Raw genomic sequence first — 23,890 nt, 5'->3', positions numbered from 1 at the left:
GCTTTGTTTGCCCGGGCTGCATGCTAAATTCTATGAACACCCCTTATGTAGTGCAAGGGCCTTCCTAATTGGATACAGAGTGAATGGATAGATGGGTGGGTCCTCCTATTCCATAGTTTTGACAAATATGGAAGTTGTACAGAGATTGTGCAATCAGATTGTATAGTGTATGGCAACCTTTATACATGGACATAGGAGGGAGTGGATGGAGACACTCAGCTGTCAGGCTCCATTCACATCTCTGTGGGGGGGGGGGGGGGGGTGATGTGGAGCTTTTCTAATCATCACGTATAGGGCAGCCAATTCTCTTTATTGGGCTGCCCTATGCATGACTTACGCATTAAAGAAGCTCCAGAACTCTTTTTTGAGTGGAGCGTGGTGCGTTTCTTTACCTCCATTAAAAAAATGCCATTAAAATTTAATGATAACGCAAGCACAATGTTCATTTGCAGCACAGTTCATTTGCAGACAAAGTGCACATTTTTTGTTCAGAAACACGCAGTTGTGAATGGAGCCTCACTGTTCTTGTGTAAGCACACCAATTTCACTTTAGACCCCATTCACACCTAAAGTAGTGGGACCGTGCGTTTTTTGGCTTTTTTTTATTTCAATGGGCTGCTGTACATCCATCAAAGTAGCTCATGGGACATTTTGGCGTGTAGCGGTTTGCTAGTTTTTTACTGTGTGTTATGCTGCTTTTGATGCTCATTTTTTCATGTGGCAAATGCGCGTTGTTCCATGTTTGGGGTGCCATTAACAGTTAATGGCACTGAAAGCGCGACAAGTTAATTTTAGGTGTATAAAGGTGGCCATACACTATATAATATGATTGTACAATCTCTGTACAATTTACCTTTAGATTTAGAAAAATATGGAATGGGAGGACCCACCTGTCTATCCATTCACTCTGTATCCAATCAGGCAGGCCCTTGCATCACATCAGGGGTGTCCATGCAACCCTAGAGAGTTTAGCATGCAGCCTGGGCCCATCTGGAGGGATGTGAGCATGCTGTGCAAACATAGCAGCTGCTGCAGCCTACATTGACAAGGCAGGTAAGTGCACTCTTGGAGGAAATATAAATGATGGGTGCAGGGTGTGTGTACTAATGAGGTCAGCTGGTGGACTACTTTCTGTGTCTTACTGGTTTTTACATCCCAAATCTACATACCAGGAAGCCATGAACTCTCTATGGAGCAAACCAGAAGCTAAGGTAAGGCCTTGTTCCAAAAATTTAAAGAGAGTTTTTTTTTTCAGCAACAGAGGTACATTAATGGTATACTGGTACATAGGTAACTGGAATGCTGGGAGCTGGAAAAAAAGGTGTCATTAGCTTTTAAACTGAGTATTCTATGTGGCACAATTTTTTTTTAAATCTTGAAATCCCTTGTTTATTTTGGTGGAACAAAAAACATAATGGGGGAGATAGGTCGAAAGATCCATATGACCATGTGCCTAAGCCGAACAACAACTAAGAGGGCCTATTTATTTTTTTAAACCCTCCTCTGAACCTAATTTGGATAATAAAATAGAATAATACAGGGTATGTACAATGATCTAAACTGAGTTGTTTATGACTGATTTTTTCTGTTCTCTCATCTTTTCAGCCGGATCCTGCTGGGAGAGACATTGCAATTCTTCCATTTTTGGAGCACTGTGAGAATACTCACATGACAATCTGGCTTGGAATTGTTTATGCCTACAAAGGCCTTCTTATGGTAAGTGGTGTTAATTACTGCAATCACTCAAAAGTCAGCAAAATATTAACCAGCTACTCATCACTTTTTCATTGCTGAACCCACCTACCGAATGAGAAAAAGAGATTTAACCAAATGCAGGGCAGTTTATATGGCATACAGCTTCATGGCAAAAGCATGCAAAAACATCTTTACAATTACACAGTCCTCAGTTATTAGTGGTATATGTAAATCACATATGTAGAACTGGCATGAAACGATATAGTGATAGATACATTAAGAGAGCCAAGATGCAGTCATCGACACAGTTAAACACAATTCCCTAACTCCTACATTTGTGATGTGAATGATATTTCTTCTCAAGGAGCGTTCCTACACATAACTGAGCTCAGCTACATTTTTTCAAAAATATTAATACAATAACTGTACAATATACTAAGCGCCGGTTCACACTACCGCGACGCTACTTCCCGGGGCGACCTCCGAGGTCGCGGTCCGAGCAGCGCGCCGCGACCTCGGAGCGGCCGCCATGGACTTCATAACATTGAAGTCTATGGCGGTCGCCTCCTGGTCGCCCCAAAGAAGCTCCGGACCCTTTTTCTAGGTCGGAGCGACTTGTGTCGCTCCTATTAGAACGGGTCCGCAGCTTCACTATGGGAGGCGACCTGCGGCGACCTGTGAGGCGACCAGGTCGCCTCACAGGTCGCCCTAGTGTGAACCGAGGCTTATTCTGCCTCCAACACTAGTAACCAAGAAACACTTTTTGCTTCATATAAACCACAACAACCTAATATAGTTTACCACACCTAAACTTAAAACCTAAAACAGAACAAAAGTATGAATGGTTTACCAAAAGTCATTACAGTTCATATATTTCTTACAGTAACATACTCATAGCAAAAAAAAAAAAGACTCACCAAACCATTGGCCCTAGTATTATGAACCTAAAAACAATATTATATGACATTTAGAAAAAGATAATTTGTTTAATAAAAATAATTGTTGGTTTGTTTTTTTTTTAAAGATACTCCAATTCACCCCAACTGCCATATATTTGTTGTTGAATTTCGCTTTCATTGTTTTTTGTGAGCACTGACATTCTGACACAGTTCCCCTTTTACCAAGATACCTCAATTGGCTGGAAAGAGAACCACTCATTCTTACTGGCTAAATTGGGACTGGCGCTTAGCAGTATTTGTACCAATATCCCCTTCCCAGCAGCAAATAGATGTTTCATCTGTATCTGCCTTGAAGTGTAATGGCACATGTGTTGTCCATAAAGTGTGATGGTTCTGGCACCCTCTCTCTCTGTCCTTCCTCATTCTGCTGTAGTGACCAGAAGTAGACTTGCCTTCTTTTCTATTTACATGTTAGTTGCTTTAGCATCTGCAGTCTAAGTACGAAAAGACAAATAGAGGGTGTTACCATTTCACTATGACTATCCCACCAAAGATATAAAGGTGTTATTAAATTATTTACACTCTTGCTGGGGCCAAAATACAAAAGGCCAAGCAAGATTTGAAAATTACAATCACATGCCTAAAAAAAGTCCCATATCTTAATGTTAAGACATTGTAAATTGAGCCTATTATTGGAATTTACCATGCTAGTTTGGGAATTGAGCCATCTGTGTTCATATGCTTTTTCCTATAATAAAGCAAAGACTGTAGACTTTTGGGAAGTAGCCAATCAAAGCTATAGGTTTTACAGGAAAAGTCAAGATCTGCATATATTACAGCTGCCTATATATCTGATTCCACTGATTGTTACATGCGTTTTTCATTGAGGGTACATAGACTTTGTGTGGCCAAACATATTTAAACAAGCAGTAACTCAACATGTATCAATGTGTATGGCCAACAACAGTGCACTGCAGTGCCATTCATTGTGAATAACACTTTAATGCACAGTACAGTAGAGATCAGTGCACCTCACATGACAATACTATTTATCGCATTGCAAAAAAAGATTTATGCACTTAAAAAAATATCTGAACAAGGAGATCTTTTGAAGTGGATGTCTGGAGTTGGTTCCATTCTTTAGATAAACTAACCTGGCCCTGAATCATCTGAAAGAAAACTCTGAAAGCCTATTGTCAAGCCTTCTAATATACAGTAGTATATTGTCAAGCCTTCTAATATACAGTAGTAATAATTAGTATATTACCCTTGACAGCTTCAAATCAGATCAAACAGTTCCCATCTTTCTTAAAAAAAAAAAAAAATGGGCATATCAGAAGACATATTGCATACCCACATTAATCAAACTCTAACTAAAATATATTCATAATGTCAATATTTCGTTGCCCAAATTCCAACGCTGTGTAATATCTACATAAAAACTGATTGCAATGATTTGCAAATCTCATAAACCCACATTTTATTCCCAATAAAAAATAGAAAACATATCAAATGTTTAAACTGAGAAAATGTACAGTTTTATGAAAATAAAATAAAGGTGATTTTGAAACTGATGGCAATAACATGTCTCACAAAAGTTGGGATGGGCCATTTTTACAATGGCGTCGCATCCCCCACTTCTTTTAACAACCCTCTGTAAACATCTGGGAACTGAGCAGACCAGTTGCTTGAGTTTTTGGAGAGGAATATTATCCCATGTATGCCTGATATAAAATTCAGGGGCCTAATTTGTAAACGCTTTTGTTTCAATATGCACCAAATATTTTCAGCTGGTGAAAGGTCTGGACTGCAAGCAGGCCAATTAAACACATGAACTCTGTTACCATACTATTGTCATAGAAACTGTAATTGGTTTAGCATTGTTCTGCTGAACTATGCTAGGCCTTCCCTGAAAAATACATCAAATACTACTCTAAAACCTGGATAAATCTTTCAGCATTGATTGTGCCTTTCCAGATGTGCAAGCTGCCTATTCTATACGCACTAATGCACCCCAATAATATCAGAGATGCAGGCTTTTGAACTGTGTAAAAAAGTAAAAACCAAAGAAACATTTTTAACAAGTCCTTTATTAAAAAGAAAAAAAAAATGTTTGTGTCCCACAATGTAAATCCATCGTCAATCACAACGCCCACCAGACCCGTAAAATAGAAAAAAATTAAAATCGGGAATGAGGCGGGTGGCCTCTTAGGAGGTGAAGCGTTATTTGCAATTTTTCTATTTGTCGGATCGGCGGGCGTCGTGATTGACGATGGATTTACATCAAGGGACACTATTTTCTTTTTCTTTTTAATAAAAGACTTGTCAAAAACTGTTTCCTCTGGTTTTTACTCTTTTACATTTTTCATTCACATGGGGGGGCCGGGATCTGGGGGCCAGAATCTAGGGGGCTTCCAGATCCTGGTAACCCCCCACCCACAGACCCCTAAAACCACAGCCCCCCTGCCCCAAAGCACCCACCCCCCTATGTTGAGGGCATGTGACCTGGTATGTTTAAGGAGGGGGGGCAATCGCTCATCCCCCCCTTTTCCTGTCTGGAATGGATTTTTGGGGAACCACACGCCATTTTTTTTATTTTGGCCGGGGGTTCCCCTTAAAATCCATACCAGACCCAAAGGGCCTACTATGGACTGGGGGGAGAACCCTGCGACATTTTTTCATTTTTTTTTATCTGTATTGCCAGGACCTGGCAATATATTACAGCCGCGAGCAAGTTTAAATGACATTTTTTCCTTTAGAAATGTCAGTATTGCTGCAGCAGGCTCTATACACCGTACAGATGCAACACATTACAGGCACATTAAAGGGACCCCCCAGGCACAATATTTAGAGGAGTTTTTCATTTTTATTGTTTCACTTTAAGCATCAATAAAATGACTGCTCCTTTAAAAACTTTTTTTTAAAAACATTTTTTTGGATTGATACATGTCTCCCAGGGCAGTACCCGGGTCCCCATACACTTTTAATGGAGATACCTTACATTACAGCCTTTATTATGAGAACTTTTGATTTTTCCATGTTCGTGTCTCATCGACTTTATTAGAGTTTGCATGTTCGCTAGAACCTATTCCCTGTTCGAGATGTTCTGGTGCGAACCAAACAGGGGGTATTCAGCCCATCCTTAATGACAATATATTTAAAGTCTTTGAAATTTTACATTGAGAAGCATTATTCTAATATTGTTTAACAATTTTGATTTGCAGCTTTTTACAGATTGGTGATCCTCTACCAATCTTTACTTCTGAGACACCCTGACTCTCTAAGATGTTCTTTTTATACCCAATCATCTTACTGACCTGTTGCAAATTAACCTAATAAGTTGAAAAATATTCTTCTAGCTCTTCCTTGTTAGTACCATTCACTACGCCAGCTTTTTTGTTGCCCTGTCCCAACTTTTTTGAGACATGTTGCTGCCATCAGTTTTAAAATTACTCTATTTTTTCCTCAAAGTGGTACATTTTCTCAGTTTAAACATTTGATATATTTTCTATTGTGAAAAAAAATATAGGTTTATGAAATTAACAAATCATTGCATCCTGTTTTTATGTAGATTTTACCCAGCGTTCCAACTTTGTTGGAACTGGGGTTGCTTTACATGGGTACATAATTTCTTGCTTCAAAGTAGCCAAGCTCATATGGATAGACCCAATGTGTTTCAAACACTTGCCTTCTTCAGGAGAATACTGTATATGAGATATTATATGATATAAGGACCACAGATGACATTGGACATGCAGAATGAAAGATGTAAACAGACGCTTTCATATATTCCACATTGGAACACACAAAATCCCTGGACCCAGGAAGATCGTCACAAGGGTTATTGATAATGCCACTGGTTGGATTCAAAATATATGTCTCCAGTCCCTCAGTGTTCTAGAGGTATCCAGGTCATATAAAATGCATTGGTGTGTTCCAATGTGGATCACATGAAGGCATCCGTTCACATGATTTAATCTACATGGTCAATGTCATCTGCAGTCCTTATATTATATAATATGCCATATACACCCCTGAATAAGACAAGTGTGAAACACATTTGTTCTCTCCAGATAGGCTTGGCTACTTTGAAGCAAGAGATTCTGTACCTATGTAGGCACAGTATATTGAATTGCAAATCGTTGATGTTGGATTACAACAATGCTGCTCAATTGGCCATATTACAAATTTTAATAATTTGTGATTTTATTTGGTAAAATATTATTTCTGTTAATTAGTGCTTATAAAAGTCCCAGTTACATATAAAATTGTAAAATCAATTTTAATTTTTGACTGTGTTGCTGTGGGGAAGATCTTCACATTTCTCATCTGGTAAACCCATGCAAACAGGACAGAAAATGAGAATAAATCTTCCCAGATAAGAGTTAAAAACCGACAGTGGAGCTAACCCCTCCCCACTCTATTAAAAAAAGGCACATTTTTTTTTGGCTGGACATACTGTTTAATTTCTTTTTTTTATAGTTATTCGATTCATGGAGTTTACCATAGGATTGCTAGAGCTCATGGTTGAAATCCCACAGGCTCATGCATGGGAAATGGTAAATTATGTTTCCTAAGCAGTCTGCTTTGCATGGTTCCATCTCTCACCTTACCCAGAATCGGGTTCCTTAATAAAGATTCCAAACTGCTGCTAAAATTTCAGGCCACTGAAAATCTGCTCAATTCAGCAATATTATGTGAGATAACCTTCATCTGGCAATTGATTCCTTCTGCTAAAATGGAAACACCTTACAGTTTCAGGGTATTTGTGTGAAAAGGATTTTTTTTCAGAACTGCAACAATTATATCAAATAAAAAGTCACTTGATTTTAGTCATAGAGACTCAGCAGCACAGTGTGCTTCTGAATAGCTCCAGTTACCTTATTATCTTCTAGAAGAAGAATTACCATTTCAGAAAAAGAGACCCCAATGATAATGGTTTTGGAACAAAACTATTCGGTGTCCCCCAGAGGAACCCTGCTGATAACATTACAGTTTCTATTATGTATATTATAACACTGGCTGAGGGGATAACTTCAGCTGCTCACCAAAATTCCATTCTTCATTAATATTTTTTTAGAAATGAGACAGTAGCTATACAGGCAGACTGCTTTAAGAAACATTTAAAGAACTTACAGTATATAACATGGAGGTAACAAACAAGCAAACACATAAGATAGTTGCAGGGTACCACAAAAGCCATCCACAGATAAAGATGTACATTCAAAAGATAACATACGGAGGTTCCAATGTCTTCTTTGCTATGCCACACAGCATATAAGTTCACCTTTTCTGCAGGTTCCTGTATCTGCTCTAGCTTGAAACAAAAACCAGGCCATTCCTCAATAGTTCTTTTTCACAACATAGCTACTACTGAGCTTAGACCTCGAATGGAATCTGTGTAATACTCCTACATGCGCATTTCCTTGTGTTTTGACTCTTTAAAGCCCAACTCTGAGCTATACTAATTTCCCTTTACATGTCCCCCTTGAGTCCCCTAAAAAAAAGACTCTTTACCCAGCGTCACTCAACCCAAAGTTGGGCTTTAAAAACATTTAGTTACGGTAACTGTTAGAAACGGAGTCAGATTCTGTAGTAGGCTACACCACCATTGCTGCACTGAAATCACTAGCAGTGTTGTCAGTCTTGCCTTAGCTCTCCCCTGCTTCGACCAAGTGTCAATATTCACACCACTTCATTAGTTGCTGGCTGCTTCTTCCCCTATTTTTCTATCACATGGAATTTGAATACATCAGTTGCAACATTGTTAGCTCACTACAAGAAGGTAGGTGTTTAATGCATTTCTTTTTGGATCAAAAAGTATCTTTTCGTACTTGCATTCTTTTTAGAGACCTTTAGATACCTTGGGGAAATATAAATGTATTAGAATGATGTACTTTTAACTTTTACCCACATTACTAAGAATGGTCCCTTCTTTCACCTCTACCTCATAATCCCCCATTTACAATAGCACTGTAAAAAATACAGGTAAAACGCCTACTTCTTTGGTCCAACAAAAGAATGTTTACTTCATCTGACATTACCATAGGCCTCTGCAAACTTCAATTGCCAGGAGGAGGGATCTCAGTGTTGCTGTAGGCCCCATTGTGGGCAGTGTCACACTGGGGGCTTCACAAACTGTATCCTCCTGACTTAATGCAATGCCTGACGCTAGAGGACACAGTAATGACATAAGGGTTAGTAGGAGGAAGTTATGAATCTTTTCATAACATTTCTCTTGAATGGAGCAGAATTTGTCAGCATTTACAACTGGAGAGGTACAGTAAATAATTACTCTTCTTTTGCAGGTAGACCATTATGGCATTTTTTCCCCAAAGTAATCTTTTTCCCCAGTTTTATTTTAAGGTAAACTAGAAAGGGCATTTGAAAGTATCATTCAGTTTTAAAATCTCCAACTTGGAACAAAAGTTTATGTTAACTAAAAAAAATGAAAAGTCTAAGATTAAAAATAGAAAATAAATATACCATAGTGAAAATTTTGACTATGAATTTGGACATACAGTGCAAACTAATTCGTAACTACAGTATGTACAAAACATTGCCACTGCGAATATATATATGGAGTGTGACAAACTTTGCAATGCAAATTAATACCTAGTCATGCAAATAGGTTATTACTATATGATAGAGTATATTTGTATTTCTTCATATTTTTTTCTAATGAAAAAAGAATTTATAGAAAAAAATAAACTTGCAAAATGCTTTTTTTCACAAGATTTTACAAGTAAAAAGATAGGATGGGTGCATCCAAAAGGATTCCAAAAAACATTAGTGCAAAAAAAAGTAACTATGTTAAGTCATAATAATATCAATTACTGTAACTGTTCTGCAAGCAGAGGATTATTCATGTTACCTACTACCAGCTATTGTATAGCTCAATGAAATTGTGCATTATAAGCAGACTACATTTTTATATTAAATAGAGATCGTTAAGAAATTGGATAGCCATGTCACATTGCAATGTCTGCCACATCATATTTCAACAGATCATACAATTTTGCTATATAAAATCTCATAAACTGTATTATATTTGAGCTTTGAATAATCAGTGCTATTGGTAAGTCAGGCTAACCCTTTCCTGCAACTGTTACCACATATTATTTTTCCAAGAATCATTTATTTTCTCTGCAATATCAGCTAACAGTCAATTTGCCAAACCAAAGTTATTGGATAGTCAGAACCTTTGGTAAAATGTATTTGTCATGACCTTTAGCCATGGTCACTTTCCCATATAATAGATATGGTCTTTTTTTTATATCTTTCACCTGCATTCTCAGGTTCTATACTTGTTAAAATAGGCTCAGTTCACACCTATGATTTTCTGCAAGTGCTTTCTCTATAGAGAATATTAGCATCATATATAAAATGCATGGAACATTTATTATTTAAGTAATTGCAACAAATAAAAAAAAAAATGCAGAGGTGGAAATTGAGTAGGACTTCAAAATAATGTATAGGTTATTGAGTCAATTGAGTAGGGCTTCAAAATAATGTATAGGTTATTGAGTCAATTGAGTAGGGCTTCAAAATAATGTATAGGTTATTGAGTCAATTGAGTAGGGCTTCAAAATAATGTATAGGTTATTGAGTCCCTCTATCAGTTTATAAAGTTAAGTTCAATGGTTTTGTTTAATGGATCAGTTAGGTTTTTTCTCATCTAATGAAGTTAAAATGTTGAGATCCAAAACTATTGTGTATGTCTTTAACTACAAATTGAATATTCACACCAAACACCAAAAACACTATTTCATGCAAGCATGTGTTCACTAGTGTGAGTACTTGAATTTTGGCTTCTTATTAGCCTCTTATGACCTCCTGTACAGACTAGGAACGGGAGAAGCAGCACTTGGAGCCAGTCAGTTGTGCTCATATGCTAACAAGAGACATGCTAATAGGAGGAGAGCAAATGGAACAGACTCTTGAGATGAGCTCTAGAGTCTGCTGTTTCTATTTTGCTGCTCTTTCATAGGCTGGGACCAGGAAAAAGACCTAGTTGTATCACTCAACTGCAGTAGAGAAGACTCAAGTCTCCAGGCTGGCTGTGCTGTCTTTGTAAATCTGAGGAATTAACCACTTTACCACCGGAGGATTTTGCTGTCTTACGTCTGGGCCACTTTTTGCGATTCGGCACTGTGCGAATTTAACTGACAATTGCGCAGTCATGCAAAGCCATACCCAAACGAAATTTACGTCTTTTTTCCCCCACAAACAGAGCTTTCTTTTGGTGTTATTTGATCACCTGTGCGATTTTTACTTTTTGCGATATAAACAAAAAAAGAGCGACAAATTTGAAAAAATAACAATATTTTTCACATTTTTTTATATGAAATTCCCCCCCCCCCCCAAAAAAATGTAAAAATCTAAATTTTTTATCATTTTAGGCCAATTTGTTTTCTGCTACATATTTTTGGTAAAAAAAATCGCAATAAGTGTATTTTGATTGGTTTGCGCAAAAGTTATTGCGTTTACTAACTAAGGGAAAGATTTCTGTCATTTTTGGTGTTTTTTTTTTTAACGAGTAATGGCGGCGATCTGCGATTTTTTTTTTTTTTTTTTTTTTGCGGGACTGCGACATTGCGGTGGACAGATCGGACCCTTGACTGACATTTTTGACACTGGGTACCAGTGACATTACTACAGTAATTAGTGCTATACACATGCACTGTTACTGTAAAAATGACACTGGCAGGGAAGGGGTTAATTTTTTTTTGGTGATCAAGGGGTTAATGTATGCCTGGTGTTTACTAACGTGTGTGGGGGGAGGTGACTGAGTGACACAGGGACAGATCGCAGGTTGAGCTATGCTGAATCCTGCAATCTGACCCTGCCTGTCACTTAGGAGATCCAGGCGCTTTGTTTACACAAGCGGGCGGATCTCCACACTCGATTCCTGGATGATCGGGGAAGAGCAGCGGTGATCACCGCCGCTTCTCCCCTGGCCCGACTCCCGCTGTGACTGAATACAGCGGGAGCGAGCCTCTGGCGGCACCCGCGCGCCGCCGAGAGAGGGGAATGTCTGGCGACGTAGGTATACGTCATCAGACGTTATCGAGCCACTTTGCCGCAGTAGCAGCTCAGTGAGCAGCGGTAAAGTGGTTAATAGACAGTGATACAAACTCTCTGGCAGGTTAAACAGCTCTCAATAATGTATTTCAGCTTTGCATTAAACTGTTTGCCACTTCAGTTTTATACCTATGGTAATCAGGTTAGACCATGTTTTATACAATCAGATGGCAGTGAATTTGCATCTTTTACACTGGTTATTTAATTGTAATATACAGTAGTATGTTGATTTTTGTTGTATGCAGCTGCTGCACTCTCCAGACATAAATATGCTTGTTAGTTATTAATTGTATTAGTGTTTATACAGTGTTGAAAAAAAGATTTTGCCTGTGCTTTGTGTCAGTTGTTCAGCTTTAGCTGCAGAGTAAGGGTTTCTTTCTGAAACACTTCTTGCCTGGTGCTTTATGCCTTAATTATTTTAATAAATGTAAAATAAAAAGGCTTTATACACAAATTAATTTATCCACAGAGAAGAGGATCCCATGTGCTGTTTTTTCCATTCTTAATTATGAGATCTGGACTGTTTCCCACTCTGCTCTTGGTGAGCATGTTGTCAACACATGTAGGCTTAATTTGAAAAGCTAACACAAAGATAAGGATCCTTCATTTAAAAAAAAAAAAATGACAGTAATTTTCAGTTGAGTCCACTGAGATTTGAGAAGTATGGTCTCATTGTTAAAAAAATAGATCCTTATCCTTGTGCTAAAGCTTTGTGAATTAAGCCTAATGTGTTGAATTTAACATACTAGTTTGAGGATTGAACCATCTGTGTTCATATGCTATTAATTAAAATAGAACCAAGACAGAGCCTTGGGAGAGGGCCGAGCCAAGCTCAAGTTTTACATGAAAAGTTAAGATCTTCATGTATTACAGCTGCCTCTTCACCTGAAGCTACTGAATTTTTTACCATGCGATTTTTCCTTGAGGGCCCATTTAATTTTGTGCATTGTGGAACATGTATTAAAACATCTATTTTATTCATTTACTAGGGATAATTTACAGGCACTTTTTACTGTAATCCCCAAAGATGAATTCATTCTAGTATCTACGGATGCAGAAAAAGCTTTCAATAGAGTTAGCTGGGACTTCATTCATGCTACTCGAGCCTATATAGACCTAGTTGACAATATACGACAGTGGTTTAGGGGCCTTATATTCTAATCCTACAGCATCAGTGAAAAATCGATGAATCTGTGTCTGCTTCCTTTTCTATTCATGACAGCACACATCAAGAATGCCTTCTCTCTTCCTTGATTGTTATAATCTCTCTAGAACTCTTTCTACGTATTGTGAAAGCCCAGTGGGATATTTCTGGTCTCTTGACCCCCTCCGGTCCCCACAAAGTAGCTGCATTAGCAGATGATCTTATTTTTTTTCTTACCTCCCCAACCGTTTCAATTCCAACACTCCTAAAGGAGTTCAAAAGATATAACCTACTATCCAATTTCAAGATAAATATATATAAATCAGAAGCAATGAACAATATGGCCGCTCCCTCCTAAAATGTCAAACAGTCTTTTACATACAAATGGTCTGACGAACACATTAGATATTTAGGGACGGGGGCGTGGCCGGGATGTAGACGGCGCTGGACGTGTCCTAGCAGAGCTCCACAACATCCTGCATTGTACAGCTCCATCCGCGGTCCCTGGCCACCGAATCGCGGCGGTTTTGCCCTGATCCACCTCGGGCACTAGTGGGGAATGGATGCCATCGAAAAAATCGGGGGTTTCTGTGCCTACCCCGCGGCCGCAAAGGACTGCTCAGCCACGAGGCGTGAGTGCGGCCGCCACCATCTTGCCTACACAGGCTTCCTCTTCTCCCTCAGCCTCTCCAGCCGCCCGGGCCTTCTCACAGTCGGGGAAGATGTCTGCAGTGGCTGGGACCCCACCTATGGAGCAGATAGCAGAGCCAGGTACCTCGGGACCATTGCTGGGGACTGCTGGGCAGGCTGGGGGGTTTCCTGGAGGGGGGGATATCACAGCCCCTATATTGGCTGCCATTGATGGTTGTAAGATGCTCAGGATAGACAACCTGGCTTCAGAATGTACCCTGATCCGGCATGATTTGGATAAGATAAGGGGGCGCCTGACGTAAACTGAGAGTTGCATTTCTGAGGTGGAGGATGTTACTGCGTCTCATTCAGCACAACTTATTGCTATGCAGGCCCAGGTGAATGCTATGGCGGATAAGATGGGGGATGCTGAAAATTGGCAACGCCGCAACAATGTCAGGGTGGTGGGATTGCCGGAGAAAGCAGAGGGATCCAATCCTACACAGTTTGCTGAAAAATAATTTTGTGATCTGCTCAACCTGCCTGCCCCCCCTCCTACGTATGTGGTGGAGAGGGCCCACAGGGTGCCCACCGGAGCTCACCCGCCGGGGGCTCCCCCACGTCCGTTTCTGGTCCGCTTTCTGAACTTTCGCGACAGAGACTGTATTCTCTCTGAAGCCCGGAAAAGGGAGGAGTTGCAGTTTGAGAACAGCAAGATTATGTTGTTTCCCGATTTTTCAGTTGAGACGCAGAAGAAACACAGGTCGTATACTGAAGTGCGTAAAGGCCTGCAGGCTAAAGGCCTGAAATATGGTATGATGTACCCGAGCCGCCTACGTGTGGATTATAAGGGATCCGTTCTTTTCTTCAATTCAGCGGGGGAGGCTGTGGACTGGTTTGAATCTATTTGACCTTTCCTCCTGTGCTTGTTCTCTGGATGATTGAGGTCTACGGTCTGTTGTGAGGTGTCCTGTTGTGCCCCCTGGCTCCTGTTCCTGCCTGGTGACTTCCTTGGCAATTATCTTGTTACAGGGGGGTATTTTCTTTACTTCACCCTCCGCTATGGCCTGGATTTGCCTGGGTTGCCCTGGATCCTGCGTTGTGCCCCTTCTGCCTCTTTTCATGGGGCCGTGGTGTGGACTTCAGTACATGGGAGCTCTGTTTTCTACACGGCATTGAACTTGCCCTTCTAAGTACTTTTTTTTTTTTTTTTTAATTCATATTTTTGATTCTTGATTTTTCTTCCCCCTTTTTTTGGGGGGTGTTGTTGCACTTTTCCTCCTAGCTGGAGGTGAACTTGGACTGAGCTTGGAGCTTTTAGGGCTGTCTTTTGTGGACGTGGGTATTGGCGGCTGCAGTTCTATGACGCAGCCATGCCTTTGAATACTGTTTTGCGTTTTGGGATCAGGCTGAATACCATGTTCTGTTTATTATTTTTCAGGTTTTGGGTATTACAGTAGGGGTGTTTTTTTCCTAGGCTCCAGGCTCCATCTAGTGGTAATTTTTTAGATTACATGCATGTGTTTTTGCTCGCTGCTTGGTTGGGCCTGGGAGATCGGGACGGTTCTTCGGGCTGTTCCTGGTCTTCCAGCTCATCCATTCTATATGCCCCACCGTTCTATGGCTGGGTTGATTAAGATTATGTCCTGGAATGTGCGGGGTCTTAATGATAAGGTGAAGCGAACAGCGGTATTTAATTATATTAAAACTGTTCAACCTCATGTTATCCTCCTCCAGGAGACTTATTTGGATGGGGGCAAGTGCTCGCTTTAAAGCGGCTGTGGATCCAACGGATCTTTAATTCCACGTATGCGTATGGGGTATCTATTTTGCTTGGTAAGAGTGCACCCTGTTCGGTTCAGAAAGTGATTACGGATCCTGGAGGACGGTACGCAATTGTTCTTTTAGATTTGCATCAACAAACGATAGTACTGGTGAGTGTCTACCTGCCTCCGCCATTTCACTCTCAGCTCCTCGTGGACCTCCTGGTGATCCTGGCTCCTTACATGCACCTTCCCCTTCTGCTGGCCGGGGATTTTAATGCTATCCTGGATGGTGGACTGGACACTTCTAACCCGAGGAGGCCGCCTGCCCCTGAATTGCTGTCCTGGGCTTCCGCGGCTCAACTTACTGAGTTGTGGCGCTGGAAAAATCCCAGGGTGAGGGGCTACTCCTACTGGTCTGGGGTGCACAGGATGGCATCCAGGATAGATATGGCCTTTGCCAACATATCTTGTCTTCCGTTGGTACAAGATGCCACCTACTTAGCGGGAGGGCTGTCTAATCATAACCCGCTGCTGCTGACCTTGAGGATGGTGGCTGGGGGGGGGAGGGGTGAATGGCGCTGTCACCCGGATGGCTGCAGACGGAGAAGGTGGTGCAACTGGTGGAGCCCCATATGCCCGCGTATTGGGAGGACAATGCCTCCTCCACGGCTGGGGTTGTCCTGTGGGATGCTTTTAAGGCTGTCATGCGGGGTCACTACATCTCAGAGATTAAGGCATCCCGTAAAGAAGCTAATGCTGCTAGAGAGGCTGTTCTGTTGGAGGTACGTAGGTTGGAGGCAGAATACTCGGCTGAGTCGGGGCCTGGCCTTGCTGGATACTGAATTTGCACATGTCAACTTGAAACATAGAGCGGAGTCACTTTTTGAGAAGGGGGACAAAAATGGTAAACTGCTCGCTTATCTGGTGGCAGATCAGAGGACTTCGGTAAGTGTCCCCTGTATTAGGTCCGGTACTGGGGAATTGGTTAGAGACTCTGGGGAGATCTCTCAGGTCTTTATGGATTATTATGCGGACACCTATTCACCCTTGCCTGCTTATGACCTGGAGGAGCTGGAGAGCCTCCTGTCTGACCTGCCGGTGCCAATCTTGGAGGGTGATGATAGTGCTTGGTTGGATAATGATATCACCCTGCAGGTAATTGAGAAGGCCATCCTTTCCTTCCCCCCCAATAAATCACCGGGCCCGAATGGCTTCCCGGTGGAATGGTATCGGCAGTACTCGGACTCCCTAGCTCCCCGGCTTCAAGCCTTTTATGCTGCTTGTTTTGATGAAGGGGCTCTGCCGGGCTCCATGCTGGAGGCATACGTTGTTCTCCTTCCTAAGCCAGGTAAGGACCACACCCTCTGCTCCTCATACCGCCCTATTGCTCTGCTTAATGTGGATCTTAAGATCCTCACGGAGGTCTTGGCTACTAGACTGGCTGTGGTCTTGCCCTCTTTGTTGGATATTGACCAGATGGGCTTTATATCGGGTAGGTCCACGGACACCAACCTGCGCCACCTGTTTACACATTTGCAGGTGTCGCACGCTTCTGCAGGCACTAGAGTGGTGGTGTCACTGGACATACCCAAGGCCTTTGATACTGTGGACTGGTTGTATATGGGGCTGGTGTTGCGACGCATGGGGTTTGGTCCTAAGTTCTGTAAGTGGATCTCCCTCTTGTATTCTACCCCTCGCATGGCATTGAAAATTGGGTCGTCCCTGTCCCCTTTTTTTGCAGTGGGTCGGGGGACCAGGCAGGGTTGTCCTCTTTAGCCCTTCCTGTTCTCTCTGATGATAGAACCCTTGGCCATAGCGCTGCGCGCGTCTTACGAGGTGGGCGCGTTGGAGGTCGGCTCCATTAAGGAATGTCTGGCTCTTAATGCGGATGATATGCTGCTGTTCCTGAAAGACCCCAATAGCTCCCTGCGTGTGGTTTTCAATATTTTAGATACCTTTGCCAAGTTCTCTGGCCTTAGGGTTAATTGGGATAAATCTACCTTGTTACCAATAGATCTGGGTGCTCTTGCTGCTACTGATTGTTCATTGCCATTAAAATGGGTTACTGAGTTCACCTACCTGGGAGTCAGGGTGTCGGCTAGCAAGGCGGATTATCTTACTCTTAATTTGTTGCCCCTGCTGGATGTCTTTAAGCGCAAGGTGGAGGTGTGGATAGGCCTGCCCTTGTCGGTTTTGGGGCGCATTAATCTAGTGAAGATGAAGCTTCTCCCTGTCTTTCTGTATTTTCTCAGGAACTCCCCGGTATGGGTCCCCCGCTCGTTTTTCCGCCAGGTCCATGGCCTGATTGGATCTTTTATCTGGGGTAGCTCCCCTCCAAGGATTGGTATTCAAGTGTTACAGGAGCCCTGGGGTCAGGGGGTCTTGCCTTACCTGACCGTTACAAATATTTTCTGGCTGGGCAGGGAGTGGTTGTGCGTTCAATGGCTTCGCGGGGGACGATGGGGATTCTGCCGCGGTGCTGGAGGCGGCTGTTTTGGGTTCCTATGAGAGCCTTCATCTTCTTTTACATCGAGGTTCAAAGGCTGACGGGTACGATGCACTCCATCATCAAAGCCTGGGAACATATGCGGGCGCTGATGGAGCCTGGAGCGACTGGTGTGTCCCCGGCCTCCCCCCTGTGGTGGAATCCTAAGTTTCCTCCTTTTGCCTCGATCCCTGATCCTGCTCTCTGGGCGTCTAGGGGGGTGAAGACGCTGGGTGATGTTACCTCCGGTGGAGAACTTTGCCCCTTTGATGCCCTGAAGGCACGATTTAATCTACCGGATCATTATCTATTCTGCTATCTTCAGCTCCGTCATGCCTTTCTGGCACAGTTTGGTTCTTCCCATGTGGAGATCAAGACATCTGCACTGGAGACTGTTGTGCAGGCTGCGGATATGCGGAAGCCCCTCTTGGAGTTGTATAAGGAGCTATTTGTTACCACTCCGTTAGCGGTGCGCAGGTGTAGTGAACAATGGGTGGAGGAGGTACCGGACTTAGATGGCAATGATTGGGATGATATGTGGAGTTCCCCTTCCGCTCATTTGGTGTCCGCAAGGGACCGTCTGATCCATTTTAAGTTCCTACATAGGATCTATTATACGCCGGCGAGACTGGTGCGTATTTATCCGACATCCTCTGCGGAGTGCTGGCAATGCTCGCATTCTCCGGCAGATTTTAGCCATGTCTTCTGGCGGTGCCCGGTGGTCTGGGATTATTGGACGTCCGTACTGGCTTGCATTGCGGAGGTGGTAAAGATTCCGATTCCCAATTCTGTTGAGGTCTGTCTCCTGGGGTTGGTAGATGGCTTGGCCCCTGCAAGGGCACTCCGCACGCTGGTCAGCCTGCTTCTCTTTTATGCCTGTAAAGCCCTGCTCCTACACTGGAAGAGCCTGTTGGCCCTCACCATCCTCTTTTAGAAGGGTCTGGTTAATAAGGTGACTCCGCTCTATAAGGCTACGTATCTCAGCAGGGGGTGTCCTTGCAAGTTTGACAAAGTATGGAAGCTGTGGATAGATTCTCTGGCCTCGACCTCCACTGAGCAGTCTTAGGGGTCCTACTGTATTTTGGATTGGGGTGGCTGGGGGTGTGTGTTGATGATGGCTGATGTCACTTGCCTAATACCCTGCTATTGCTGAACTATCGTTATCTACTTTTTCAATTGATTCTCATTTTTATAATTAGGAACTGAGGTTGTTGGTTACTGTTCGCTTTGCTTGAATTATATCTCTGCATTGTAGACTTGCCGCTGATGTGATGGCATGGCCTTGATGGGTTTTCTGGCCCCCTTGAGGGGCTCTGTTTTTGAATAATGGACCTGCTGGGTGGAGCCTGGGGTGGTTGGTGGGTGGGGGTGACCTGTTGTCGCTTGTTTTTTCTGTACTTGCCCTGCGTGGCATTGTGTTGTGTGTGTCTGTTTTTGTTTGCTTGCAAAAAAGTAATAAACAGAAATTTTCAAAAAAAGAAAAGGTATTTAGGGACAAATATACCCTTAAACCTTAAGAAAGTTTTTGATCTAAATTTTAACCCCTTAGGAAAAGCAATAAAATCAAGGCTCAATAAATAGGTTAAAGAAGCTTTCACCTGGTTTGGACTCAATAGCGTCCTAAAGATGAGCATATTACCACTACAAAGGCTCCCACACATGCTTCCATCAAGCTTCGTAAAGGACTTGAGGGCCAGATTCCTCTCTTATCTATGGAGAGTAAAGGGACCTACCTTGATGTTGCCGAAGCATAGAAGAGGTATTGGGTTCCCAGACCCAGTAAAATATCACAAGGCAGTCCATATAGCCAGATTGCTAGACTGGTGCACACAAAAGAATAAGGTGCTGTGTACTGGCTATCTGTTTACCTTACTGAAGGCTTACCATGGGCAGATATCACTCCATATTGGCTCATCTGCTTATAAGGGCCACTATTGCAATGACCAAGACTCTTTTTAAGACCACAAAGCTATCTCCAACCCCAAGTCCTGTGCTACTTGTATTGGGCTCATCTCAATTCCCTCACAGTGTGACTGATCCTTAAATTTGTATCCTAATCAGAAAGCAACCCATCCATTTCTGTAATCTCAATAAACCAATGAATGAAGCAACCACCAAAACCTCCTATGAGGCTGACTTTGATTTTATTAGATGCAAACAACTGAGTTCCTACCTTAAATCTAACTTTTGAAAAACTATGATTATATAAGTCTCTATATGATTTTTTTTGGTCTTTTGTAATGTTGATTTCTAGTACCACATACAATATCTTACCTTTCTGCTGAAGTGGGAGAAAGACTTACATACATTGCTCACACAATTTTAAACGGATCGGATACTCCTCTTCACACATAAGCTTTAACAGCAAATACTTACTAAGAAAATGGGTATAAGATTAGGAAAACTCCACAAGTATTACACAAAATTGACCACTCTGCTCACTCTGCTGTTTATATCTGTGAGTGTGCTCCCTGGCAGTACTTGCATTGAACAGAGAATAATTAGCTGCCCTTCCTGTTCGAGTACAGCTGTGCAGGGGATAACAGGATGCTAATACTAAGACAGTTTAAATTATTTTTTAGTGTCGGTTCACACTATAGCGATGTCAGACATTGCATGTGATTCGCACTGCACTGCTCTGCAAACCACATGTGATGTCTGTGCGATGCAAATTCAGCCATACAGATTGTATGGCTGAATTTGCATCACATTCGAACCAAAGTCGTGCAGGACCCTTTTTTTGGTCCCCACCAGAATCAGATCGCATGGGTGTTCACACCTATGCGATCCGATTCCTGTCCGAATTGACAGTTCACACTGCAATATGTGAACTAATATGGGCGTGTTATTAACTTTGTTTTGACACTCCCAGCAGTGCGCATATAGCAGTGTGAACTGCCTACGAGTCAGGGGCGATGCGGGAACCCGCAGTGGATTCGCAAGGTTCCCGTATTGCACCAGCGTGAACCGGGACTGAAGAAAATATACAACTGCATTAACCACTTGCCGCCCGCCCACCATCAAATGACAGCCGAGTGTTGAGGCTCTCGTTCTGGGAGGACGTCATATGACAGCGCCCCAGAACTGCTGCTCTCGTGCGCCCGTGGGGGTGCACAGCGCGGCGATTGTGGCCGTGCAGTTTTCCTAGGACACGGCGCGACCCTGATCTTGGAAAAAAGCCAATGATGTGGCTCTTTACCCATGTGATCGGCTGTGTGGTCCTCGCATCATGCTGTAAGAGTCCGATCAGCGGCTCCTCCTCAAAGGGAAGAGTCTATGACAGGTAATCAGAGCACTGTTAATCAGTGCCCTGATTACAGTAAAGTAAAAACAGTGCCCATAAGTCACCCATCAGATAGACCAACCAATGCCCACAGTGCCCTCAATCAGTGCCCACAGTGCCCTCAGTCAGTGCCCACAGTGCTGCCAGTCAGTGCCCATCAGTGCCTGCTCATCTATGCTGCCCATCAGTGAAGCCCGTCCGTCAGTGCCCTGAAGAATAAAATGATGGCAGTTGCACATTTTTTTGTGTTGCATGATATTTGTACAACTGTTTATCAAAGGCATATATTTGGGAAAAGATACACCAAAATGAGTTTTAGTGCACACAAACATACAAACACAATAATTTTTTTGCAAAATATCCTTAAAACCGTGCACACTCGTGAAATGGCAAAAAAACTATGGTAATATAAATTGTCCATAAGTGGCATTTTAAGAGTTTGTGCAGGTTATCAGTTTAGAGCTGACCATGAATTATTACTCTCACTCCAACATTTGAGGCGGTACCTCACATGTGTGGCGCAATTGCCGCTTACATACATGTGTGCATCCTATGTAGTTGTTTGCATTCAGGTATGTATACCAGGTGATGGGGGTGTTTTTTTTACAACTATATATATATATATATATATATATATATACTTGATTTTCCATTGAGTAGGCTGGGGTGGATCAGAAGCCAAGGAAAGGTCATTGGCCTGGCTGTGCTGTCTGGCAGAGATCCCTGATAACAAAAACATAGTTAAACTGTAGTTACCGATTTTCCTCAATGCCACCTTTAGTGTCCATTCACACTAGTCCGACTTGTCAGGCTGACAAGTCATGCACCGTCGCATCCCATAGTGTAGTACAGGACCGGTTCTAATAGGAGTGACACAAGTCGCTCCAACTTAGAAAAAGCGTCCTGTACTACTTCGGGGCGACTTGGAGCGACCTGCATAGACATTCATTTTATGAAGTCCATGCAAGTCATGCCGAAGTCGCGGTTCACGCGACTTCACAGGTCGCCCCCTAAATCGGATCGACGTAGTGTGAACCGACGCTTAAGGCAAGTCGGTTGGGATGATATTGCTTACAACTACAATTTAAAGTGGTATCAAGCCCAGAACAAAAAATTTAATATTTTGCATCTTACCAATAATTAGATGATTTAGGCTTTTCCCCCTCTGCTTTCACCTGGTGATCCGGCCAGTAACACACTTCCTCTTTTATAGTACCTTCACTCTGGATAAATGAGCATGGGACACATTTGGACAGCAGCATTGACAGTCTGGGGCAGGGGGGGGGATTGTTAGATGGACTAGTAGATTTAAATACACTAACAAATTGAAGCAAAGCTCCAGTTAACACTTTATTAGTAGTTACAGAAAGTATTTTTTTTACCTTCTGGGTCGAAGGTTTTATATAAAAAAATAAATGAAAGCTTATCATGAAATCACCCCTGCCAATAGTAAACGGTTTGTCTCATCCCTGTAACTGCAAGACAGCTTGTTCTTTTGAAAAACAACAGACTTACTGGCCTGATCATCAGGTGAAAATAGAAGAATGAAAGCCTAAAAAAGAAAACAAATGCAGCCATCACATCAAAGAATTGGTAAGCTGCAATATAATAAATGTTTGCTTTTGGATTTAATATCACTTTTATCCACAAAACAGAAGTACTGGATGTGTATGCCAAGTTCTAAATTATAGACAATATGCAGTAAATTGCTATGAGTGTTAGATTGTGTAGTTTAGTTGCTGTATTACTAGCTGACAATATTCAGTTTTGATATACGTTCCCTGGTAAATATTTTAGGTCAGAGTTACCAAACTAAATGCAGTATATACATATTATAATAATAATAATATAGTAAGGATGTCAACAGAAGCTGGTTACTGACTCTCTTCACTGCTTCTCACACTGTCTGTGGGTGGAGGAGAGGAGAAAAGAGCCGATAATCGTCTTTTGCAAAAGTGTTGCCAATCTGTGCCCACTGCTGCTGCCAGTTAGTGCCCACCACTGCTGCCAATCAGTGCCCACTAGTGTCCTCTTATCATCGTCACATATCAGTGCAGCCCATCAGTGCCACATATCAGTGCCCATCACAGCCACCTATCAGTGCTCATCACGGCCACCTATCAGTGCCCATCAGTGCAGCCTATCAGTGCCCATCAGTGCCACATATCAGTGCCCACCACAGCCACCTATAGGTGCCCATCAGTGCAGCCTATCAGTGCCCATCAGTGCAGCTTATTAGTGCCCATCAATGCTACCTCATCAGCGCACATGAGTGAAGGAGGAAAATTACCTGTTTGAAACATTTTCTTTATTCGTTATATTAGCAAAAAAAAACCACAGCATTGATTTAATACCACCAAAAGAAAGCTCTATTTGTGTGGAAAAAAAATAAATGATCAAATTTTGTTTGGGTACAGTTTTGCATGACCGTGCAATTGTCATTCAAAGTGCGACAGTGGTGAAAGCTGAAAATTGGCCTGGTCAGGAAGGGGGTGGAAGTGGCCAGTGGGCAAGTGGTTAAAGCAATGGTCTAGCCCCTTATCATGGACAGCTTTTGTTCTTTGGCACAGAGGTAAAGCGTATTACGGGACATATTATGATTATAACCAAATCCAAGTATTTCAAATGTTCACACAACTATTGATTTCTGTCTGTTTTATTCCCTCCAGTTATTTGGTTGCTTCTTGGCATGGGAGACGCGAAATGTAAGCATACCAGCACTGAATGACAGCAAGTATATTGGAATGAGTGTATACAACGTGGGCATAATGTGTATTATAGGAGCTGCTGTCTCCTTCCTCACCAAAGACCAGCCAAACGTCCAGTTCTGTATTGTGGCTCTAGTCATCATATTCTGCAGTACGATTACGCTCTGTCTAGTTTTTGTGCCAAAGGTAAGTTATT

At 42.3% G+C, this 23,890-nt stretch overlaps 1 protein-coding gene across 1 annotated transcript in view; it reads left to right on the top strand.

The window, feature by feature from the left end:
• GABBR2 (gamma-aminobutyric acid type B receptor subunit 2) overlaps positions 1-23,890 on the top strand; it is an 873,294-nt gene that overhangs the window by 801,690 nt on the left and 47,714 nt on the right. The window contains exons 14-15 of the mRNA XM_082257550.1: positions 1,606-1,716; positions 23,656-23,880. Coding sequence (XP_082113676.1) covers positions 1,606-1,716; positions 23,656-23,880 — 336 coding nt within the window. The remainder of the gene's footprint in view (positions 1-1,605; positions 1,717-23,655; positions 23,881-23,890) is intronic.

This window comes from Pelophylax lessonae (assembly GCF_965119305.1).
Source record: "Pelophylax lessonae genome assembly, chromosome: 5".
Classification (NCBI taxonomy): Eukaryota; Metazoa; Chordata; class Amphibia; order Anura; family Ranidae; genus Pelophylax; species Pelophylax lessonae.
Note: the sequence above shows the minus strand (reverse complement) of the source record. Positions and strands in the feature narration are given on the sequence as shown.